General features: G+C 42.2%; 1 protein-coding gene across 1 annotated transcript; it reads left to right on the top strand.

Moving 5' to 3' along the window:
• Positions 1–4,838: 4,838 nt before the first annotated feature.
• Positions 4,839–25,605, top strand: PLA2G10 (phospholipase A2 group X). Its single transcript, XM_077828434.1, has 4 exons — positions 4,839–4,893; positions 9,600–9,789; positions 20,974–21,080; positions 25,460–25,605. Exons 1-4 carry the CDS (start codon positions 4,839–4,841, stop codon positions 25,603–25,605), a joined length of 498 nt encoding a protein of 165 aa, XP_077684560.1.
• Positions 25,606–25,799: the final 194 nt, after the last annotated feature.

Here is a 25,799-nt window from a genome sequence, read left to right as displayed (position 1 = left end):
AGCCTTACACAGTAATATCCTACTTAACCTCTATTTATTAACAATCACCAAAACAGAATGCACATGCTACACATACAATGCTCACCACTCCCAAGAAGACAGATGAACTTTTCTTGATGGCCAGTCAGGATCAAGTCATCTGGGGGACTCCAGTTTCTGCATGGTGTCATTGGCAGAGTGTTGAGGTCTGGCAGGTCTGATCTTGGGGCTGTGTCCTGGAGTTGGTTCCCAAGAACTTATATATAATGAAACTTGAGTCCTGCTTAGCTGTACTGTACCTTAACCAATCATTTTACTAAAATATTACTAACCAATCCTAACATACTGAACAAAATTCTCTAACCAATCATACCCCACCACCTTAATTAATTTACACCTAGGAAAATTAACTATGTAACCAACAAACAAAGAACCAGACAGATCAAACAAACAATAGAGAAGTGGGGACTATAAATATAAAACAATAAAGAAAGGATTTCGTAACTATTACTGATAAGTGATTTCTTGCCAGACAGGATGCTATCAAACTAAGTTTTCTTTAACCACCTTAAGATCTGTTTCTTTAGCTAGTGATAGTGGGTGCTATTAGGACAGGATCTCCTTCTTAACAGCCTGATATTACATTGCATCTAAATTACATTAACACAATATGAGGATGTGACTTCCTGCTTCTTGGCTAATGGCTGTTGCTCTCCTAATATGGCCACAGACAAAACCTTACAATATGGTTACAGGAAAAGGCCTTATCCTTACCTTACTTTTTCAAAAATGCTCTCTCCTGTGGTGTAGGTTTAATGGTATTGAGCACAAAGTTTCTTCCTTAAAAATTTAACCATAATAAAATCTAACTGACAGTGATAGCTGTCGCTTGATTCGTCCACAGCAAGGGACATGTATTTGGCATTTTTTAAATCAGAAAGCAGTGCTGACAAACAATCCTCGTAAATTACCTGCAATCTTTGTACTGCTGTGGAATCACACAGGAGAACTGGCTTCATAATGTCACCTTTGTTTTTATCTCCAGAAAAAAAACTCCTCCAGCATTTCCAACATGCACTCCTTCACAAGCTCAGCCCCCAGGAGAGGCTTCTTTTTAGCTAGTGTCCACATTATTCGAAGAGAAGCAGCTGTTGCTTTTTCTTGTGCAGTTGCTGATGTTGTGAAAATGACATCTGAAGTGTGGTACAAAGACTTCAGATTTTCAATTTTGTCGTGTCTTGCAACCTTGCCAGGGGGATAGGCTGCATTGAAGTTACTGTGCTTTGATTGAAAGTGGCGCCTCACGTCGACAACCTTAGAGACGGATACAGTGGCTTGGCATATTAAACACAAAGGTTTTGCATTTAAATGAGGTGGCATAAATAAAGAAAAGCAAATGGCCAGTTTGGGTTAAAAGCTTGGTTTTCACTATCAACTTTGCAATGTTTACTCCCACTTGCATTCATTTTTTGCTGCACTTCCATCACTAATGAAAAAATGGGTGGCAGCCAAGGCTGGCCTTAGGGAAAATAGTGCCCTGGCCAAACTTGTATTTGGGCACCCTTTGAGTTCAGCCCCAGGTGGCGGTGCTCAGGCAGCAAATTTCATTAAAAAAAACCAAAACCTTTTTTTTAAAAAAGGTTAGCTGGCGGGCCACACAGGAAGCCTGGGCAGGCCACATTTGGCTCCCAGGCCACCTATTAAGAATCACTGGTATAGATAATACTTAGTCCTGCTCAGTGCAGGGAACTAGACTAGAATTCAGTGTTTCTCAACTTTCTCCTCAACCAGGGACAAGGTTGCTGCCTTCCTAAACCTGTGAAAAACTTTCATTTTGTAGAAAGGACATTTTTCATCAGAAGTGATGAAAAAATTTTCAACCAGCTCTACTCACCACCTCTGAAAAATTACACCCCAGGTGTCTAAAATTGGGTATCCAAGAACAAGGGCATCCAAAATTACAGGCTGCTTTGAAAAATGTATCACAGAGGACTGTGTCCTGCTTTAACAAGTACTTCCTCTCAATCTATGGCACGGTTTAAATTCAGCAGCCTTGAATCAGTTACTGTGAAGGATTATAATTTACTAGCTTGCAATATATATTCTATCTGCTTGAGATCTTGACAAAGGCAGTGGAAATGCATACTGCATAAAAGGGACAGCTTGTTATAATTAGCTTAGCACCAGCAGGGTACTCACTGTTGTACAATGGCCACAGAAAGACAAAGTTCCTGTCCCAAGGAGCGAGTGTGAAGAAATTACAGTGTCAGCTACATCTGTATTTCACATTCGGATGCCAAATCTACCCGGGTAGCATCCATGCACAAAACAGGATCATGAAAAGGCCACTGGAGTAAGCCATCATAACTGCAGAGATAGGTGGACTAGACCCTTGAGATTGAGAAACAAAACAAAAGCTGCATTTTAAAAAAACACAGACACACTTCTAGTTCATTTGTGGCAGATGTTCCACAGAAGTGAACGTCTGTTTTCAACTGTATGCCACATGTATTTTCCCCAAAAGACCATAAAGAATAAGTAGTGTTTTGCACCATAAACAATTGAGGGGGGAACACGTAATAAACTGGGGATATCTTTCCCCAATTTCTTAACAGGAGATTGGAACAACCAAAGAAGGATTCTGTCCTCTGCAAATCCTTCCCAGGATTTACATTGACTATAGACAATTAGTGTTTTATCTTTTTAACTCTTCTGAAAGAGGAAATAAAATTACATATTAATATAATAAGGTTACAAATTTCAATATACAAATAGGAAATGCAGAAGTTAGGATTCTAATAGTAAGATTAGCTCAGCTACATATGGAGGTTATAAGTGTGTTGATATAAGGTCTCATACACACAAGCAGTTCAGAATATCCCATATATGCAATATGGTCAGATTAAGATCACTATGTGAGCCTTAACTTTTACATTTCCCTAACAAGGGAGTGTTTGAAAACGATAAACCTTAATATTTCATTAACATAAAACTCCGTGTTTGATTTCATTCCGCACCATTACTGCTATTACTTTGGCTGCCCCACAGTCACACTGTGGAAATGGAATTTTCAAAATTTAACACAATTCTAATGAAAACAGCTATTTTAAAAACAGATGCAACATCTCCCTACACTGGAAACCCACTTTGCAATACTAAGAACTTGAAGAGGTAACTATAGCAAAAAGTGGACATGTCATTCTTTTTCATTGCCCAACCTGCGATACGTGAAAAGTAAACAGAGTACAAAATGACAAACAAATGGAATGTTTAAAATGCTTTCACACTTTATTATCTAAGATGTATTAGTATCATACATACTATGTAGTAGTATCATAAAGAAATTTACTTACATGTGATTTATAAAAGTTAACAGTGTCCCTTTAAAAACAGCCAGAAAAAAACACAGCATGTGCTCCCTAGGATGGTCTTTTTATTAAATTTTTAATTTCTCTACTTTTCTATAAGCTTCTCTTAAATACCAAGAGTCTCTCCTACCTCCACTCCCATTTCCATCTTCTGACTCTCTGCTCCTCCCCCGACTTAGCATTCCTCTACTTCAGACCCTGTCTCCTGTCTGTGCCACCTCTCTCACTCAAACATTAACACCCTGACCCTAAACGTGAAGATGTGTCATTAGGTCAAGGCAAGGTGACTTTTTGGCTGCCTGCAGTTCCTGCTGACGTGAGCCATCCCTAAGGCTGAGGCTACACTAGGAAAAAAACTCAGACAAGTAGCCAATATTACAGCAGCTCAGCCAGTGGTAGTAATAATGTAAGATGATATGGTGGTTAAAATGTCAGAGACTTCACTAGCACTTCCACAATTGTAAAAATTGGTAGACAAGTAAGTTTCCCGACAAACATGAGACTAATTTCTGGCTTCTCAAGCACAAAAGTCTCCTCTTTGTGGCTTGGTGCTCTGGCCAGGTCACTAAGGTCCTCCCCTTCCGGAGAATTTTCCAACGTCTTCCAGACCCACTGTCTGGCTAGCAGTTCCAACACCCTTGCCACTTTTTTTTTTTTCCCCAAACTGCTTCTTCTGTTTAGAACATGTTGTTCACCTGTTACATATTGTCTAAATCCGAGATTGCTAGCTCTCTGGGGAAGGGAGGATTCTTGCTTTGTAGACTGTGGAGTATAAATAGGTTCTAATCCCTGTTTATGGACTTTAGGCACTGCCACAATAGAAATAATATAAGAATATACTTAGTTCCTTAAAATCCGTATTCTCCCTCACCCCCAAATCCCCCTGTGGTGGCTGGAGAGAGAGTGTGGATAAGTAGGAGCCTACAGCAGAGAGCCGAGTATCTGACTGCACACAGAATTGATGCATGCAGAGGTTTTAATATTTGTCCCCTGCATTTTCCGATACTGACAAGATTTCATGCTCTTGTGCTGGGGGTTTTACTTTGAGCATTTGTGGAATTATTACAATGATGATGACTAGTAAGTCTCCAGAAATAAGACCAAGCTCCACTGCCGCTGCAAAAGCGACTGTCCCTGAGGAGCAGGGCTCTGGAGCCGACAGTCTGGCCCTGGAGCCCAGCCTCAGGTCGCTTGCTACCCAAGTGAATGGTGCCAGCGCTGCACGAGTCTCTTCCTTGACTGGGGCAGCAGCAGGCGCCCCTCCCCAAGGGCGAATGGACCCCGAGGCTTGGCCTCACGCTCTGCGCTCTGGGGACGTGAAGAACAGGGGGGGGGGGCAGGCTGAGGGCAACGCTTTATAGGCAGCAGACGCTGTTCTCACCCACCCACCGCTCACGGTGCGCAGCAGCCTCGGCAGGGACCGCGAGGCGAGGCTGAGCGCCAGGGAGACAGAAGCGCAGCGACTCACCCGCGGACTCCGCGGCGCTCCTCATGGGACCCCGGCGCCTGGCGTTCTTGCTGCCTCTGCTGCTCCTGCTGCAGACGGGTGAGTGGAGAGCTTGCGGCCGCCGGCCTGCCCTTTCGCCGGGACCCAGCTGCAGCGAACACAGGGGGAGCTGCCTTGGGGCCATTGGTCTGAAACAAGTTAGAGTCCAATAGAAGTTGGGAAGGAGAGAGTCCCCCCCCGCCCCCCCGAGCGGAGAGAGGGAAGCCAGAGTGAAAAGTTCAGGGGTCGGGTGAGCGAGAAATCACTTCGGTCTTAATACGGGTCTACGGGCTCCTCCAGGCATCGCCTCACAGCGGGGATCTGGGCTGTATTCTATTTAATTGAACACAAAACCTGGGCTGGTCGTGTGCAGTTACAATCGTCTGACAGGCTTCAGAGTAGCAGCCCGTTAGTCTGGATCCGTAAAAAGAAAAGGAGGAATTGTGGCACCTTAGAGACTAACAAATTTATTAGAGCATGAGGCTCTCTCCTCTCAGTTCTGGCGCTCGTCACTCAGCCAAGCCCACTCTTGAGCATTCATTATGCGCTAATAAATTTGTCAGTCTCTAAGGTGCCACAAGTCTGTAGAAAGTATTTGGGTAACGTATAAGCCAAATGAGAAACGGATAGTCCAAGTAGTAATTGAAAAATGATCTACCACTTCAGAGAGAATATTTGTAATGCGGCCACTTTACAGCTGGCACTCAGAGCTTTTCAGTTTCTTGACTTCTGGGTGGCTAACTGTAACCTTAATGTTGCAAATATAAAGTAGGTTTTGCATTTCTTTCACACACAAAAAAAAACCTAAAAAAAAATCAGTGCTATATACAAAAGATTTACATAACAATACTTTAAACTAAAGATTGCAGATCCCAGCAAAATATATATTGCAGACCTACACATTTATCCATAGCTCATGTGGAGTATATATAAAAATATTAAGAGGGCAAAGTCAAAACATTAGGAAATGCTAGAATCAAAGATTAGGAAATGCCAGAATCAAGATTGCCTGTACAACCTTAAGTAAGCCCCCTTATGTGGGCACATTATGATTTAGTCTTTAATTACATACTATTTTTCCACAGGACCCCTCCCCTATTCATTGTCCAGAAGGAGCAGTGCTCACTTAGTGAACAGTTATTAAATATTTTATTTTCTCCTTATTGCTCAATTTACTGCACATTATTCAAACCCTGCTCTAATAATTCCATGTTCACTTTTATCCTGGGGTTTTCTGTGGTGCTCTTTAATACAGCATGAGTGTTTTACAAACATTAATGATTTTATTTTCCACAACACCCCATGAGATGGGGGGGGTCTTATCCCCATTTTACAGATGGGGAACTGAGGCAGAGAGAGAGTGAGAGAGAGAGTAAGGTCCAAAGTATCCATCGGTTTGGATGCCACACTTGAGACACTAGGACCTGATTTTCCCAAATACTTAGCTTTAGATAGGATTTAAGTTGTTCAAAGCACAGCTCCCATGAACTTCAGTTGCAGCTGAGTGCTCAGCACTTCTGCAGAGTAAACCCAGGGTATCAAGTTGGGCACCCACAAAATAAGGAACACAGTTAATGACCACCAATGAGACGTTTGGTTTGAGTGACTTTCCTGCCCTAGGAACTCTGTGGCAGAAGCAGGGATAGAATTCAATTCTCCAGGGAAGCATTTAACTACCTTAACCATGAGATAGTCCTTTCTCTTCCTGCAATCCCCTGCCTGATTCACTACACACCTTCCAATTTCTGCAACAAATGAATCAGGGATCTTACAGACAGACAATCTCCTTCATTATAGCATGACTCTACATTACGGGCTCGAGCCTGTGCCCTGAATGAGGCAGGGGTCTTGTGGAAAACAGTCTAAGTACATGATCACATACTATAGAAGAAGAATTCTTCTATACTAATGCAAATGCACAATGGGACTCAATGAAGGTTCTACTAGGCTCCTTGTCCCAATCCCCCTCCCCCCTGAAACACACACACACACACACTCTCCCAGTCTCCAAGTCTGGCTCTGGTCCCCTCTGTATTCAGGTCAGATGGCTTCCTTTTTTATGCTGCCTGGGCTTCTTTAGGGGGGGGACATTGAGAGCATTGGAGAGACAGGCTCCCTCCTCTCAGTTCTGGTGCTCATCACCCAACCAAGCCCACTCTTGAGCAACAACTACAGAGAAGGCCCAGCTTCTCCAGAAGCCTCAGGCATGCTCAGTCACTCTATGGAGACAGCACATGAACAATCTGGTCAGTACTAGGAGCTGTGAAGCTTGAGCATGCATTGAATCTTGAAAAAAAATTAACTGCTAGAAGTCTATGAAGTCTCTGCTAGGCATGTGGAAACATTTTTCAAAAGTGCATAACTTGGCCAATTTGGACAGATTTTCATAGGGAAGTAAAAAGGCATATCCATGACACAAAGGGCTCCCCCAGCCAAATTACTAATCACTGCTCTAAAACAAGGGGGTCAGAGATTTTCAGAGAAAAGTTCATTAGAATTTTTTTTAAACATTGCATAACAACCCGTAGACTTGATCTCTGAAGTGGCTGAACTGTTGTGGCTCAAATGTTTAAAACAAAATTGTGTCTGAGTAACACATCCCAATATATGTGTGAGTGACACCCCCAATATGGAAAATTTCACCCCAAAGGACTAAAATTTGGCAAAAGTTGTAAGCCACTGAAGACAGGGTCTTATAATGGGAAGTGTCAAGCAGCCTGAAGAATAGGCAGTGTTATAATGGGCTTCTGTAAATTTATTTAGTTATGCATCATAATTTTATGAAGTTATGCACCTTAGACCTCAGTTTAAATAAAAATTATTTCCTGGAGCAGATAAAGCTTTCTGGTTCAATGGTGAACTCTACTTCCTCCTCCTCACCCTGCTGAGGGGCACAGACCATCTGCAGCAGCACCCTCTGCCCCAGCACAACCCTAATCGCAGCATGGTGCAGAGAGCAGGTCAGGGGAGGGAGGGAGATGGGACGGGTTTTCACTCTTCAGCAGCAATTCATGTCCTTTGGGCTGGCTCCCTGTTCTGGGTGTTGCAACCTGGCACACTGGGTTGCAGCACTACTCAGGTTGGGAAGTTTTGTAGTGTATTAGTAAATCAAATAAATGAATTATCTCGTATCCAGGATAGGTAAAAGCCTAGTTAGGTAGGTTACATCTTATAATTACAGTCCTGGTAAATTGGAGATTACGGTTCCAACGTTCTAGCTCTCTCTCTCCAATTATAATGGGCTCTGCCTTTATTCCAACATCCCAGTGCTTGAGGTCATAACTGTCAGTCAAACTCTATTCTAATCCTCTCATCCAAGGGTCATTTATAGTCTTCCTTTGAAGTCTAAGTATGACCATTATTACTTCTGTCATAACGATTGATAATCTGTCATAGATTATACAATGGAATTTAAAGCCAACATATCCTCCCCACTACATGACCCAATTTTATTTAATAATGTAGAGGACTCTACTCCAATGAACAATTCAGCTCGTTACTTATAAGTGAGTGGTATGTAAAAAAGTTCCTAATGATGACATCTAGACATACTGTAGTGGAGGTCTATTTTTGCAATAAAAATAAGGGGGGCCAGCCCTGTGGGATTACTGCCCTCCCCAAAGGGCTGGGGGTCCAAGTTGGTATCCCCAAGGAATTCGCACCAGCCATTTCACTTTAGTTAATGGACACAAAGCAGCTATGAAATCTTAACTGCGTAGTCAGATAGAAACAAACAAAAAATCATAATTAAGTGTTCTTACACTGAACTAACTCACCACTGTGTTTCTACACACTATCCAAAGACTGATTATGCAAGAGTCTTACACAACACATGTATACCATTGTAGCAACACTGCAAGTTACACTGAGCTAAGGTCACAATTATAATTATTATAACAGTTAGAAACCCAGGAAAGAAACCCTCCCTGCCCCACATCCAGCCCTATTCGTCCCCTGCTAGGGGTCCCTGCAAAGGAGTTGCCATCACAGTCTGGAATAGGCAGGAGCCCATGGATTGGGCACCCTGCCCCAGCAGTGACACAGGCTCCCCCGCATACTGCAGCTCACTGTCAGGTCAGACAGAAACAGCCCAGCTTGCACCTCCTCCCCCAAAAGCCTGCTGGATCAAGATTTCCCGTTGGTCCACAGCCCCAGGAGGAGCTGCCATGGCCTTTGGTGGAGGACCTGGCAGGCAGAGTGGCACTCAGGTGCTGGCCAGGCTCCCTGCTAGCAGGAGCCTCCTGTTCCCTCCAAATCCTTCCTAATTTTTAAGCGTACACTAGGCCTAAATAGTCTGGATACTGGCCACTTGGTATCTAGTTTCTTATATTGGGCCTCTTCCCTTATATCTGAGCACCTCACAAACATTCAGTTAACGTATCCTCACAACAGGAGGGAACGGAGGCAAAGACAGTGTGGGCTCATCTATGAGAACACTTAGTTTGTGCCAGGTGGGGGTGTAAATCTACCTCTTGCTAGCCTGCCACTCGTATAGGCAAGCCTTAAGTGCCCATCATCACACAAGAAGTCTGTGGCAGAGCTGCCAATTAAACCCAGATGACCAGAGTCTTAGTGCAAAACCTTAACACAAGGTCTCTGTAGGAAGCATGAGATTACCACTTTACTATGCTCTTAGTAGTATGTTAAAAACCAAGCATTTAAACATTAAAATCTCTAACAGAGTAAAGACAACATTAACAGTTTCAAATAACTGAAGCTCTAAAGTGCATAGTGAACATTCTCAGAAAGATTATTCAGATACTGAGTGAAGCATCTTGGTTTTTCTTTGGATTATAAAGGTGCTTTGGGAAAAAAACATTCTAGGAATCGAAGAGGAATCCTTGAATTAGCTGGAGCCATTAAATGCAGCACAGGACGCACTCCTTTTGCCTATCTACGTTATGGATGCTATTGTGGTCTGGGAGGGCAAGGCTGGCCCAAGGATAAAGTAGACTGGTAAGAGAACACATTTATATTTAACCAAAATACTGGGTTTAACACAAGAACGGTAGGGGAGAGAATAAAATAGGCTGTAAATCAGGTAAGAATTTAGCCTATTTAACACTAGTGGGGTGTATAAATGGGGGCAGTATCTGGCCCAGTGGGCAAGGTGTAGCTTCAGAGTGCTAAAATTCCATTGCAATGAAATTTTTACGTGAGTCTTCCTTGGCTTTGAACTCCGCTCAGTGAGTTGTACTAACTTTATAGGATGAGTTCACCACTTTGCTACTGCTATTGTTTGACCGAGTGTCCCAGACTTCATTTTATAATCCATCTTCTCAGAGGAAGTTTTAAAGCTCATCCCTTTTTAAGTTCTGTATATCAGAAACAATGGTAATGTTCTCACAAGGATAAAAAGCAGCTTTTTTGCCTTTTGTAATGAACAGCTGGAAGGATATTTCTTACTCTTTCTAGAAAAAAATTATTTATGGGCCCAAACATGGAAAATCTCAACCCCAAAAGTGAGTGTTTTAGATTGTTATTAGTGTCTGAAAAAAAGGAATCTATGAAAGAAAACTTGTGCAAACAGACCAAATTATCCAAAGAAGTATATTTATAAATTATACATTTGTGTGCCAGTGTGGATTCCACTCTAGGTGTGCATTCATACACCTTATGCATGCAACACTGGATTTTATTTGAATACTGTGCATCTGGGCCGCACAAGAGTCCTGTGCCTGTGAGCTGTTTGGAAGGAAGGTACATTCAAGCAGCCTCACTCCAATTGAAGGTGGCCTATTCTTGTGAGTGGGCCAAATAGGCAGAGAGAGACGTTCTTCCTGCCCAAGCTTCCTTACAAAAGCAGAGGAGCCAAGACATCATAAAAAGCCAGTTTAGCCTAAAAGGCACCCAAGTCTATGACCACCATGGTGATCATGCAAAAAGCACTAAGATGCCAAATCTTGGGATGTTCCCTTGTAAGGTACAAGCCACAATTTAGAATTAACCCCTCAAATGTTGGTAGCTGTTCAGCAAATGGACTGAGACCCCTAAATATGAGGCTTTACCAAATTCAGAACTGGGAAATCTGGTCTCCCCTGTGAAATATGGTCTAGGGTCACCCAGCTCTGAAAGCCGAGCAGATAGTGGCAGCTCCTGTCTGGGCATGCAGCTCTGAAGGCATGCTAGCGCAGCACAGCACTTTAGTCAGTAAAGGTTGTTACATCCTTGAAATATGCTATTTATGTCATGACCAACCTGCAAAAATTGTGTGATTACTCTGTGATTTAAGGAGACCCCCTACTTATATTCACTGAGATTCCACAGTGAACCTATGCTCTTTGGGAATCTATGCTCTTCCACCCTATTGAAAGGCATACCCTCAACCACCACACACCAGCGATTGCATACCCAGTTTTACCACAGAGTACTAGACCAGGAAATACCCTAGGTACAACAAAGAGAGTCTGTGATGGGGCAGAGTGGCCCTGCACTGGTACCGCAGGGGTTAACCCTTCCTTCCTGACAGAGGAAGCCCCGCCCCGGAAGCCCTGCTGGGCATGCTCCAACTGGAGAATAGGTATAAAAGCCTGCAGAAGTGTTCAGTCTAGGTTGACCACCGGAGTAGAAGGAGGCACACCGCCAGCTCTTGAGGAGGGACAGCCAATGCTCCAGGATCCAGCCAAGCTGGGACGCACCTGGCGTCCCAGATGGAGGTCTCAACAGGAGGGGATGGACCGGAGGCCCTGCCCCCCAGTGTGGAGAACACAACGTTGAGGGTAGAAAGTGACCAGGGGAACTTTAGAGACAAGCAGCATTAAAACTGCACTGACCCTCGGCGTGTTGTGGGCGGATCACCATGAGCTAAGCGCGAGGGGAAACCCCGCCAATAGGAGAGTCCTGGGTCAGGACCCTGTGGAGAGGGCGGGCCCGGGTCCCCCTACCACTCTGGCCATTGGGCCACACTGCCTGGATACTCGGGGCGAGCTAGATGGACTCTGGCCGTTGGGCCACGCTGCCTGGATACTTGGGGCACGACAGATGGACTCTGGCCATTAGGTCCCGCTACCCCGACCAAGGGGCGAGCACGGGGAAACCGGCCATTGAGCCACATTGGAACGCCCTTCAAGGGAGGGGCGTGGGAACTTGAGTGGCGAGGCCCCGACATCCCATCCACCCCTGCCACAAAGGGGCACTGTGGTGCCAGACCCATCAGAGTCCTTTATCTAGAGGAAATAAAGGGGCACCATCCTATAATAGACCTCAGCAGACTCAAATATATATACCATCACAAGTTCAGGATGGTAATACTTGCCTCCATCATCCCATCACTCCAAACTCAAGATGAGGTCACTGCTCCAATTTGCATATCACCATCTACTTGACCCACAAGGAGTATTTGATTTACTGTAGGCAAGGATGCACTTGATCATCATCCCCTTTCTGCAGGGGAGGCTATAGTTCTGGGAATGGTGCAGTCAGCATGGAGTGACTAAGATAGCTCTGCACTTACCAGGGGTCAGCAACAACCTAGTGGACTTTCTGATAAGGAACGTGGCAACCAGCCATCAGCAGTCACTGAAGAAATCCATCCTGGAACTGATATTCCATTGGTATACAACTCCCACGATAGACTGTTTGCCATGGCAGACAATGCCAAGTGCATCATCCCCTTCCTGCTCCCAAGGAGATATGAGCTCTGGCTCCCCTCTAGGTGCCTTGTACAGCAGTTGTTGACACCAGCAAAGTAAATCTTCCCACTGATCTCCAGGATCATATCCAAGCTATGGTCAAGATAGTCAAAATTGCCTCTGCCAGTAGTGGGCTATCAGACCACCTACATATGCCCAGCCATTTCCCCATATGCCTTCCCACCTGTTCAGACATGTTTTCATAAAACTATGGTCAAATATTGCTCCCAGGCCCAATTACTGCTTCTGATGACCTAGATGTCGGGTGGTTGAGCAGGACTGCTAAAAATTACTCCCTGCAGGTCCAAGAGATCATTTTACAGTGTCAAACACTCCACTAGGAAGCCTTACTTCTTGAAGTGGAAAAAGATTTTCCATACTGGCAGGTCAGGGTGAACTCAATGTGAAGCCAGTGGAGGCCCCAATACCAAAGATTCTGCACTGCATACTGCTGCTGAAGCAAGCAGGCCTAGCCTTTTAAATGGAGCTAAAGTCCATCTGGCAGCAATATTAGCATGCCACACCCCAATACAGTCACGTTCAATCTTTTCACATTCCACCGTATTGAGATTCTTCAAGGGCCTTCTCCATGCCTGCCCTATGGTTAGAGACCCTGCTCCCACATGGAAGCTTGATGTGGTTCTACAGCTCATGGAGCCTCAATTCAAATAGTTAATGTAATGTTCGTTATACCACCTCACCATTACGAGTCTCTCTCATAGCCATCACGCCAACATGGAGAGTGAGAACTGCAAGCTCTCCTGGCAGGACAGCAATATATATCCTTCCATGATGACAAAGTGGTGATTAAACTGCACCCAAGATTCATCCCTAAAGTGTTCTCAGAATTCCCTGTGAACCAGTATTATTCTACGGATGGTCTTCCCTCAGCTGCACTCATCAGTAAAGAAGCTTCATACATGTCCAGGGCCCTGCTTTATTACAAGGGCCAAATCTTTCAGGACTTCTACCTTGGTCTCTGTGCCCATATACCTGGTGTGCAGAAATGCCAAGTCATCTAGCCTGAGAGTATCTCAAAGCAGTGAAATGCACTGTGTAATCTGCTATCAATTGACTGGAAAGCCTCTCCCAAAAATGTCAAGGAATGCTATACCAGGGCCCAGGGGACATCTTCAGCCTGCTTTAGAAATATACTGATCTCCGAGATCTGTAAGGCAGCCATAAGCAAGTCACTGACCTTTGTGAAACATTGTGCACTTGACGTGGCAGCCAAAACAAAGACTAAGTTCAAAAAGCAGTACCTCAATCCCTATTTGATTGATACAGCCAAGATTCCTCACTCTCACCATCTGGTAAGGGTACTGCCTGTCAGTCACCTACAGCAGGATCCACAGACACATTGTGACCGGGATCCCAGTGGGGCCAGCTGTGGTCACTCAATTATGGTGAACTGCAAAGAATAGGGCAGCCAAAACCCCAAAAGCTGGTGGATATTCCAACATTTAGATTTACCAAGCCAGCACAAAACAGCTTCTTTATTACCTTACTGGTTACTCAGAAGTCCAAACGCTTCCTTTAAAGTGTTCCAGCCTTAGGTCTCCATCCAAGTAGCTAAGTCAAATATGATGATATCTGAAAATCTTATTTCATCATATAAAAGAAAAGGTTCTACCAATCCCAAAGGATCGGACACATTACCTCCCAGGTTATTGAATATTTCAGATCTTACCCAAATATACACTACAGCCAATTCTTGTAAACTAAAATTTATTAAAAAACAAGAGTATGGTTAAAAAGATGAATATATATACAGACATGAGTTCAATTCATTGAGGTTCAGATTCATACCAGAGATCGTGAGCTTTGTAGTTGCAAAGAGTTTTCAGAAATAGTTCATAGGTTATAGTCCAATGTCCAAATCTCATTCAAGGCATAATAGCATAACTGGGACCTCAGTCTTGTGACTCAAACTTTCCCTGATGAAGCTTAAGCAGATCTGAGATGACAGAATCAAGACCCAAGGATCTTTTATACAGTTTCATGTCCTCTTTGACAAGTTGGGAGTTCCTCCAGGAACAAAAGGTAATTAGGATAACTTAGAAGGAGGTCCATTACCAGTACTTAGCTATAGAATTAAAGCCATTTGCTTGTTCCTCCACCATTCACAGTATGAAAGATAGATGAATACCGAGATATCCTATGTTTACAATTCATTTAAATGCTAGGATGTTCTTTTGATCTCTGAACTATCAGAATACAACATAGACAGGGACTGTTGATTACATTGTCAACCCTACTCAGACATACGTAAATAGACAAACATTATCTCCCCACGTGTCTTTTGAGAGTTATTTATTTTGCAGGATGTTTAACACTTTCTGGCCATGCGTTACCCACATACTTGAAAATGAAAGTATGGTTACTTACCCTACAGTAATTGTGATTCTTAGAGATGCTGTAGTCAGTGTGGATTCTATGACCCACGTGCCATCCCTGCTTCTTTAAGTCAAAGCCCATGTAGCTAAGGAATTGCAAGGGAGCTAAGGAACGTTTGTGGCTGACCCACCCTTTATCACTCAAACTTTAAGGTCAGAAGGGCCCATCATCATCTAGCCCGGGATGGGCAAACCTTTTGGTCCGAGGGCCATATCTCGGTGGGGAAATTGTATGCAAGACCATGAAGGTAGGGCTGGGGCAAGGGGTTGGGGTGCGGGAGGGAGTGTGGGCTGTGGGAGGGGGTGCAGTGTGCAGGAAGGGGTTCAGGACAAGAGGTTGGCATATAGGAAGGGTGTGAGGTGCAGGAGGGGGCTCAGGACAGGGGGTTGAGGGCTCAGGGCAGGGGGTTGGGGTCAGGAGGGGGTGCAGAGTGCAGGAAGGGGCTCAGAGCAGGGGGTTGGGTGCACCGGGGGCTCAAGGCACGGGGTTAGGGGGCTTAGGGCAGGGCGTTTAGGTGTGGGGTGCCGGAGGAGTTTGGGGTGTGGGCTCCAGCCCAGCGCCACTTACCTCCAGCAGCTCCGGGGTGGCAGTGGCGTGCAGCAGAGCTAAGGCAGGCTCCCTGCTTGCCCTGGCCCTGCACCACTCCCGGAAGTGGCCAGCATGTCCGGCAGTGGTTCCTGGGGGTGGGAGCTGCGGCAGCAGTGCCTGCAGGCGAGGGCAGCACACACAGCCCTCCGCCTCACCCAAGGGGCCACAAGGATATGGTGCTGGCCGCTTCCGGGAGTGGCGCAGGGCCAGGGAGCCTGCCTTAGCTCTGCTGCGCCACGGGACTGGCAATCCCCCGAGCTGGATTGAAAGCCTTGACAGGCCAGATCCAGCCTGTAGTTTGCCCTCCCCTGATCTAGCCTGACCTCCTGCACATTGTAGGCCGCAGAATCTCACTCACTCCTGTAATAGACCCCTAACCTCTGGCTGAGTTACTGAAGTCATCAAATCATGATTTAAAGACTTCAAGTTACAGAGAATTTGCCATTTACACTAGTTTAAACCTGCAAGTGACCTGTGCACCCCATGCTGCAGAGGAAGATTAAAAACCCCAGGGTTTCTGCCAGTCTGACCGTGGGAAATTCCTTCCCAATCTCAAATATGGGAATCAGTTAGACCATGAGCATGTGGTCAAGACACCAGCCAGACACCTGGGAAAGAATGCTCTGTAGTAACTCAGAGTCCTCCCCATCTAGGGCCCCATCGCCAGCTGTTGGAGATGATTGCTGCTAGCAGTTGCAGATCAGCTACATGCCATTGTAGGCCTTCTCCTCGTACCATCCCCTCCATAAACTTATCAAACTCTGTCTTGAAGCCACTTGTTTTTTGCCTCCACTGCCCCAATTGGAAGGCTGTTCCAGACCTTTACTCCTCTGATGGTTAGAAAACTTGGCCTAATTTCAAGCGTAAACTTGTTGATGGCCAGGTTATATCCATTTATTCTTGTGTCCACAGTGGTGCTTAACTTAAATGACTCTTCCCTCTCCCTGGTATTTATAGAGAGCAATCATATCTGCCCTGAGCCTTCTTTTGGTTTGGTTAAACAAGCTGCTCCTGTCTGTTTCTGATAAGTCTTTCAGTGGTTCCCCAGCTACGCCCCAAGATTTTCAGCTCGGCTTCCACAGCTCTTCATCATGTTTTTTTGGGCAGCCTCATTTTTGCTTGCCTTCAAGTGTCCATCTTATTGCTACTCTAGTGATGGAATCATTTTCCATCCGAAGCATATGGCCAATCCATCTCCAACGCCTCCTGGCAATGACAGCGCTCATCACTGGGGGAGCTTTGTTGCTGCCCTAAACACCAGAGGCGTAATGGGAACATGATGATGATGAAACAAGCCAAGCTCATTGAGTTTCCTCTCCTAAGGTAGGTTTTCCATTCCTTGGATCATCCTAGTAGCTGTTCTCTGCACCTGTTCCAGTTTGAATTCATCTTTCTTAAAAGAGGAGACCAGAATTGCACACACTATTCCAGATGAAGTCTCACCAATGTCTTGCATAATGGTACTAACAGTTCCCTGTCTCTACTGGAAATACCTCATCTGATATATTTTAGGACTACATTAGCCTTTTTTCACAGCCACATCACCTTGGCAACTCAGTCATCCTGTGATCAACCAACACACCAATGTCTCTGTCCTCCATTACTTCCAACTGTCATCCCCATCTTATAGCAAAAAGATTTGTTAGTCCTTAAGTGCATGACCTTGCAGTTTGCATTATTAAATTTCATCCTATTTCTATTTCTCCAGTTTTCAAGGTCACCCAGATTTTCTTGTATGATATTCTGGTCCTCCTCCATATTGGCAATACCTCCCAACTTTGTGTCATCTGCAAATTTTATTAGCACACTCCTGCTTTTTGTGGCAAGTCAGTAATAAAAATGGGCCCCAAGACCTTCCCTGAGGAATTCCACTAGTAACCTCCCTCCAGCCTGACAGGTCATCTTTCAGTATGACGCACTGAAATCTCCCCTTTAACCAGTTCCTTATTCAACTTTCAATTCTCATATTAATCCCCATCTTCTCCAATTTAATTATTTTGCCATGTGGAACGGTCTCAAATACCTTACTAAAATCCAGATAAAGGAAATGTAGAAGATTTAATGTCTAAAAAAAGCACTTATCTTCTCAAAGGTGATCAGGTTGGTCTGGCACAATCTACCTTTTGAAAAGGCATATTGTATTTTATCCCAATCACCATTCACCTCTATGTCCTTAACTACTTTCTCTTTCCAAATTTGTTCCAAGACCTTGCACATAATTGAGGTCAAGTTAACAGGCCTGTAGTTGCCTGGATTACTCCCTCCCCCTCCTTTTTCTTAAAAAGAGCAAATATATTAGCAATTCTCCTGTCATAGGGAGTTTACAGATTCATTAAAATTCCGTGCTCTTGGATTTGTATGGCACATAAACACAAGCATGCATAGCCTCAAAGACACTATGAAAAATAAGATCTGGTTACGTGCACGAGTGGTTACAGTGGGATCCATACGGATGTCAACATCTTAAACTACACTTGGTAGTAACCATACTCTGATCTTTCAGCTACAAAATGCCTGCTCTAAAGATAATCATTGGGAATATGAACCTACTAAGACACTCCCTCTCCTCTGCATTATCTGTTGCACCCCAAATTCGGGATGTTGGTACCCTAACAGTAAATGGTATTGTAACCAACAGGAAAGCAGAACTTTATTTTGAATATTTCTTTAGGGCTAGAATATACAAACAGATCACATTTTAAACTTCTTTGTTGTACTGAAATCTTGACTGTACGCGGAGTAAATTTTATGATCCTCTGGCTGGTTATTTGAAGCTTTTGAATGTAACATCTGACATTTATTTTGTAGACAACTCTATGGAAGGTAATTGCTACTTTAATTACTAAATTAGGAATACAGATGGAAAGAAGAGTAGTATCTTTGCTTGTGGTCACTGTAAGCTCAAATCCTTCATTCTGGGGTATATTTTTTCAGATGCCATAAAAAGCCCCTGGTGGCAAGCCAGCTTCCTGCTTAAAAAATATGGCTATTTGTGGTATGTGTTTAGTGGGTACACAACTTGCCTTCTTTTGTCTTGGTTTTTAAGACCTCTTTATGGAGCTTCTCAATTTAGACAGCAGCTAGAAAGTACAAGACCTTTATGAAGACTTGGGCTTCACAAAGGGCAGCTGAGTTCCTATTCTCCCTGTTTTATTTCTTTGATGTTTTGATCACATCCCTACAGCTATGTTACTTTCATAAAAATCAAAGTAAGATACAGCAATTCTTAAATACACTTTTGTATTTAAACATTTGAAACAAATGGATTAAAATTAATTCCTAAACTTCAGCTAGGCAAAGGCTTGTTTTGTTTTTCCACAAACATAGTAAATTTTAACTCCATGAGGCAGCATAATCTAGTAGTTAGAACATGGTGCAGAGAACCATGACTTCCTGGGCTATATTTCTGACTACCTCAGTCCTGCTGAGGGAGTTTGGACAAGTCACCAATTTTTTCTGTGCTTTGTTTCTTTATCTGTCAAATACATATATTTAACTACACCACAAGAGCATTGTGAAACTTCGCAATCTTTAGATGAAGGGTCATGTCGAGCTGCCAAGTATTAGTTTAACAAATTATAGCAAAAAAAAGATCACTTGTTTATTCACTGTTGGCAGCAATTTGTAAAATCAAGACAAAAATAAAAACTTGATAGTGCTGAAAGTCAAAGCACTACTTTTTAATCTTTGTAGGTCCAGATCCTAAAAAGTGAAACATGCCAATCTAGGAACTATCTAAAAAATCATATACGCACTACAATACTATATTTGTTTGTCACCAGAAAAGACCAGATGTCATCACTGAACAAAAAGGGCTCACTAACACATCCGACTCTCCATCTGAACAGAAAGGAGTGTACCAGTAATGATTGCATAGTTAAGACTCCAAAATTTGTAGCAGAGCCTACAGCCGCCTAATTCCAGATCCCCCCCAAAATGTCCCCAGTTGTCAAAGGTTGTTGCAACAGTAGTGACTCTGGCTCAAGAATCAAGAAGGTTTATGAAATGCTAGCAATTTTACAATAAAATACTATTTCCTATATAGCTTTTCTATATTAGCTGTGTTAATTATGAAGTCTTTTAAAAACAAAGCAAACAGGAAGGGTGAGGCATTTTGAGTTATCCCCAAAATTTTTTCTAAATTAGCAACTCAATTTCATTCACTAAATGACATTTACCAACTTAATTCAGCAGTGCTGTCCAAATAAATCCCAATTAAGCAACAATTCTGCTTTTATTCTGATTAAACAGTAGTCATGTCTGTTCACTGAGGGCCATACACTCTACAAGAATTGCTTGGTTCTCTACCACAATTAAGGGACAGTACAGTATAGCTTAAGTAATGTCTTTATTTAAACAATACTATTTCATAATATACCTTATTGTCTTATCTTCTTTAGTAATAAAAACCAAAAATGGATGCCCTTAACTGTGCCAGGGTACTATTATACTGCACACTTCTTTTCATGGTGTGTAGTGTACAGACCCAGGTAACCCCCTCCAGGTATAAACAGCAATGGAGACAGTGAGGCACAGCTTAGGCAAGTAAAGACACACCTGAAGGGAGTACATACTTGAGTGTGTGGGGCTGTGGGCCATGTAGGATATGTACTCCACTACATACCTGCGCCCTTCAGACTTGTCTTTACTCTGCTTGCCTAAACCATGCCTCAACAGATACATTGCTATTTGTAGCAATGTAGCCTCCAGCTGCCTGCCCTCTGCTGAAGCCCTTCCCCGCACTGCAGGAAATTAGCTAATGTGGATCTTAGATATTCTACTTGTTTTTTTCAGTAGTGGTTAGATATATGAATAAACATGGCAAAAGAATGTTGCTTAAGTGCTATACTACATTTAAAGCCAATTATCTATTCTCTCATTAAGACTCGACTGGATCTAGAAGAATTTGTTCATGGAGACATTTAGTGTTTTGTGGTTGCACAGCCTATGTACAGTACACCCTCGCTATAATGCCCTTCATTATTACAAACCTTCAGCTATAACGTAGCAGTCCCTGGATCGCAACTACAGTACAGTACTGTAAAAAAAAAAGGATGTTGCACATGCATGCACAATTTTTCTGTGGCATCATATGTTAAGCCCAAGGGCAGAAACTAAGGAGAGGGCCCACATCCAGCCTCCCAGGGCTGAAGCGGAAGCCCTGCTGCGGCAGGGGCCGACAGCCTGACCCTTGTTACCATGGCTCAAGGTGCAGAGATCACCTAAAATCACCTTCTGTGACCAACTCCAAGCCTTAAGTATCATTATTATTTTATTAATTAAGCTAAACTCCTTTATCTAAGGCAACTTCATTAACTTACTCAAGCAGTTTCGTTCCTTTGATTGTCCTTTTGCTATACAGAACCCCTGGCCCTAACAAAAAGGCATGGATCCCAACAGGTTTGTTATAGTGAGAGTGTACTGTGGTAATAGGTAAGTGTGCCAACAAAAGCATTACAAACATTACATGACCACACAATATTATAGTGAGAGAAACATAAATCCATCTTTTTATTGTTGTCAGGTGCTGCTTTAAGCATGACTGCTGCTACAGTAAAGCAGAGCAAGCAGGCTGTAAGCCCAAGATAGAGAGCTATAACTGGGAATGTGAAGACAATGCTGCTGTGTGTGGTGAGTAATTACCTCTATTCCCTTTCTGGCACATGTCCATGGAAGACCACCACAATGCCAGTCTGCCACTTGTAACTTCCTTATTTTGTCCTTCTTCTTTTATTTTTGGCCCTTCTTTCTTTGCACCATTTCTATTAACGCTCCTAAATTTGTTCATCTCTAAAGTTTTAGCTTCAGTGAGATTCAAAATAACCACAGCTTTAAAGTGAGGGATCACAAACTGATGATTTTTCTATGACTGGGTATACATATCCGATCTTTTATGTACAGCAATACAAGGCAACTTTAAAAAGTTAATCACCAGTCACACACAATTTGCATTCTGTCATGCTACTAGAACCACACTATGCTACACTGCTATGGTCACAAATGGAATCTTCATCATCAAGATAGCCACTGCCAACAGTAGACTCAGAAACTGAAGTACTTTCAAATGCATCTTACAATTTACACATAGCGGGAAATGCTTCTCCACATCTGAATATTCAAAATGGACATAAGCACATCTGGGATGACTGTCATTTCTATACACTTTAGTACAGTGATTCTGCAACTTTTCTATTCTTTGCCTACTTTTCCCCCACCCCCCAAAAAAAACAAAACAACACACACACACACACACACACCCTTCATAAGCCATCTTTCCTCCCAGCTACTAGTTCCTTGCTGCTGGGTTCCCAAAATGTTTCACACTGCAGCCTAATGGGAAAGGCTCCACTTAGTCATAGCTATAATTTATGAACCACTGCTTTAGTATATGTAATAATGCGCTACTTTACATATGGGGAGCAACATGTCCACAGGCCACACAAAAAACGCACTCTCTTTTTGAAAATATGTAGAAATTCATTCTTCAGAATTCCTTGGGTCATTATTTTCTTGCTCACAGCATCTTGATAATGTGTTTTTTCTCCCGTAAGATTTAAACTACAATACATTTGCCAAACTATGGGAGGGCAGAAGGGGAATGCTAAGTAATGACATCACCAGCTGGAAAAACCATGTAAAATTAAGAAAAGCAAAACAATCTGGTTATACAATAGCTACAGTCTGTCAAATTGATCAAGTACTCATTTCCTAAATTAATGCATCAGGCCCCTACAGAAAAATTTCCCCTAGAAGTCAGGATAGGAATTCATTGAGCCCTAAAATTTGGATAAGGAAAACTAATGTGAAAGAGGAACTACATGGGATTCACATTTAGAATATGCATGCTTAACAAAAATGCTGCTTAAACAATTTTTTTCAATGCACCAGAGTTTCAGCTGTAAGCTTTAACATACCTTCAAGAGGCAGAATAGAATTGTGAGTACCGTTCAAGTTTCCTTCTCTCGGAAGGAAGTCAAATTATTTCCCTTCAGCCTCAAGAAATATCTTTAGTGGAGAGCCAGAAACAAAGATTGAAGTATGGGAACTAAAGTTATGTTATTTATACAGAATTTTTCTCAGATTAAATCAAAAGTAATGAAATTAGAAATCAAAGACTTCACTCAGATTGACAGCACACAATAAGATTCAGAGTGGAAAGATTTTGCTGTAATTATGACTTAAATGTTTGGAGTCGGGAGGGAGGTTTTCTGTATAACTTCCCTCTCAATTTTACAACAGTAGCCAAACATTACAATGTAAATTGTCTCAGTAATTCTGCAATGTGTATGGTATAACTCCTACAGCCACAATTATTTTATGTATTATTTGTTAAATCTTTACTGTCCTCTCTCCCCATCTCTACCTAGTTTACTGATGAATATCTTAATTGCAGTTACTTTGAAAACTACTTAATTTAAAGAAGTCAATCTTGGAGGTCATTAATCCTTCCTGAAGACTTTCACAAAGTTTTTATACCTGCTAATAGTGATTCCAATCACTGAAAAGAGCATGTGTGTTGATTCTTACCATTATTATTGCTACCAACTTAATTTGATACACCTAGAGGGAAGCATGCTTTGCCATTATACACCTGACGCCACTGTAGATTAGAGAAGATTATGTTCTTCTATTTATGTAGCTAAATTTTGACACAAAATTGGTTTCTGGTTTCAAGAGTGAAGATTGGGAAATGGGGGGGACCTTTCTAATACCAAGTATACAGACTACAGAGACTGGAAGTTAACAGATAGTAATTTGTTTAATATCCCTGTCCAGACTCAGTAACTTGTTCCTATCTTTTAGCTTTCCACCTTTCATTTGGTCACCTGACCTCCTATTTTTATAACTGTGCAGAGAATAGTAAAGCAAAACAGAAGCTGAAGAGGTTATTCTGTGATTAAGTTTACAAAAAGAAGGAAGGATTAAGCCCACAAAAGTTGTAAACTTAGTATTCGTGGTCTCAGCAAGTTTAATTCTCCCTGCTTAAACTAAGTTGTTCATTACAAGATTACATAAAACTGGGCAACACAAAATGTTGTAGTATTTGACAAATTTTAAGACAAAAGTTACTCACGTGTAATTGTAGTTCCAACTGTATTGCTGCTGCAGAGGTAAACCCTGGGAGCAAAAACTCTGAAGCCATCTAGAAAGCAATTACTGTTGGCACCACACAAAAATATGGACACTGATATGAAACAGGAAGTTGTCTTGCCAGTAGGTTTCTTACTGTCACTTACTCCTTCTTACAAATATGATATTTAGCCAATAGAAAGGGCACATTTTGAACTTACTTTGTTTTGCTCAGGTGCGTTTGAGAATTAGTTTTAGTCTAGCATATTTAAATGCATGTAATGCTGCATTGGGGGACATGTCTAGATTATGACAATAGGTCATGTTTAAGATGCACTATTTTAAAGTTATTAACCAACTAGTGCTTGTGATCAATTTTAGGTGTCCGTGGATTTATCACTTTTTTTTTAAAAAAGGCGTTAAACCATTTCTACACTAGGATTACAAATGTTAACCAACACATTTTAACCATTTTAAAAAAAATATGGTCTAAAGGCAGCCTTCTAGTAACAGCCAAAATAAGTTAACTGAATGCTCGTGATATACAAAGTATTAAATTTAGGGTGCCTGACATGCCAGAAAGGAGGCAAAGTTTGGGGTGGGGGAGGGAAAGGGAGAGTGCTGTTCTGCATTCTTCTCATTTAAGATCTTGTCTATTCTACAGATGTAACCTGCTCTGAGATCTAACATGGTTATGTTTCAAGCACAGTTCCATTTCATAGCATGGACTAGATCTTAACTGTTACTGTGCCAACAGCTGGGAGCGATTCAGGGACAGAGTTAAAGATCCACTCTATGCTTCTCAATTCAACTTTGATTTAACAGTGTCAGAAGCCACCTGATATAAGTAGGTCCTCCAAGACTGTTGTACTTGCTCTCTACAGGTCACTGTATACTACAAATACCTGATCAAATACCAGAGTTGGAGAAAATAAAAAGACCATGTTACTGCAACATGACAGTTACAAACAAAACCTTTGTGAAAGACACAGGAAACAAGTTTTTGTAAGGTTAATTGCACCTTACACACTATATTCAACAGCCTATTTAACAAGTCATATTGTATAAATGAGTGAGTTAAGTTTACTGTAGAAGTCTAACACCTTTGCAACTCAATTTTATAGTACATAAGTCTAACTTTTAATGTTGCATCTTTTACAAGGGCATTCATTCTCTGTATGTATTTAAGAGCCACTTCTCTCACACAGTTCTGACTAGAGCAGAGGGAGGATACAAAACAATTACCATTACTTCTTTCTGAAGAGGAGTTAAACTAATAAAATCCCTCCATTTTGTAAGCATCAGAGGATTAAAAGGTAACTCTTCACTGAGGGTTTATTCCTCCCAACACAATTAGCAGAACTAATTTCTCAGCTAAAATGAGCTCTGCAGATGGGATTGCTCACAAATCCCCTCTCCTCTCCTCTCCTCCCACTATCTCCATCTGCTGGAAGGTATCATCATCATCTAGAAAAGGAGTACTTGTGGCACCTTAGAGACTAACCAATTTATTTGAGCATGAGCTTTCGTGAAGTGAGCTGTAGCTCACGAAAGCTCATGCTCAAATAAATTGGTTAGTCTCTAAGGTGCCACAAGTACTCCTTTTCTTTTTGCGAATACAGACTAACACGGCTGTTACTCTGAAACCTATCATCATCTAGGTTCAGTCTAGCCCAGTAATTGGGGAGAATTCTGGTTTACTATTAATTAAGTACCGCACAAAATTTCAAAATATGTAAAGAACAGTAGAGGAGGAAAGAAATCACAATTGGTTAAAATAAAAGGCTTGTTATAAAAATTAAGATGTTACAATTTATACAGGAATAAACTAACATTCAGGACAATTTTCTGAATACTACATTTACTGCTTACTGTTACCATTTGATGTCCTTTAATTACTTTAAGAACCATTTGTACTTTGTTTTCATTGTCTTTTCCAGATTCACTAGAAGACAAATGCCAAAAAATAGTGTGTGAATGTGACCGCAAAGCTGCCAAGTGTTTGGCTAAAGCCCCTTATTACCCAAGGTACATTTTCTGGCCAGATTTTGTATGTGGTGACAATCACCCAAAGTGTAAGTTTTAGTGAAACAGGAGGACACTACTCTAATATTTATAAAAATCTGTATCTGCTTTTGAATTTAAAAAATAAAATTTCTCCCATCAAAAAGGATAGCGGTGATTGATTTTTTCCAACAATGTTTGTGCATGCCTAGTTTTCATAATGCATAAGCTAAAAGAAAATTTAGTGGTTCTTAACAGCTGGGAAACTGTAGCAGC

This window comes from Eretmochelys imbricata, chromosome 10, assembly GCF_965152235.1.
Source record: "Eretmochelys imbricata isolate rEreImb1 chromosome 10, rEreImb1.hap1, whole genome shotgun sequence".
Taxonomy (NCBI): Eukaryota; Metazoa; Chordata; order Testudines; family Cheloniidae; genus Eretmochelys; species Eretmochelys imbricata.
This window is presented reverse-complemented; position numbering and strand designations above follow the sequence as displayed.

Excerpts from the sequence above, each read along its gene's own strand:
- PLA2G10 (XM_077828434.1), top strand. The coding sequence starts at position 4,839 with ATGGGACCCCGGCGCCTGGCGTTCTTGCTGCCTCTGCTGCTCCTGCTG. Across the intron at positions 4,894-9,599 it reads GCTGCTCCTGCTGCAGACGG|TGAAGCATCTTGGTTTTTCT; the intron begins GTGAGTGGAGAG and ends TCAGATACTGAG. Across the intron at positions 21,081-25,459 it reads AGACAATGCTGCTGTGTGTG|ATTCACTAGAAGACAAATGC; the intron begins GTGAGTAATTAC and ends TGTCTTTTCCAG.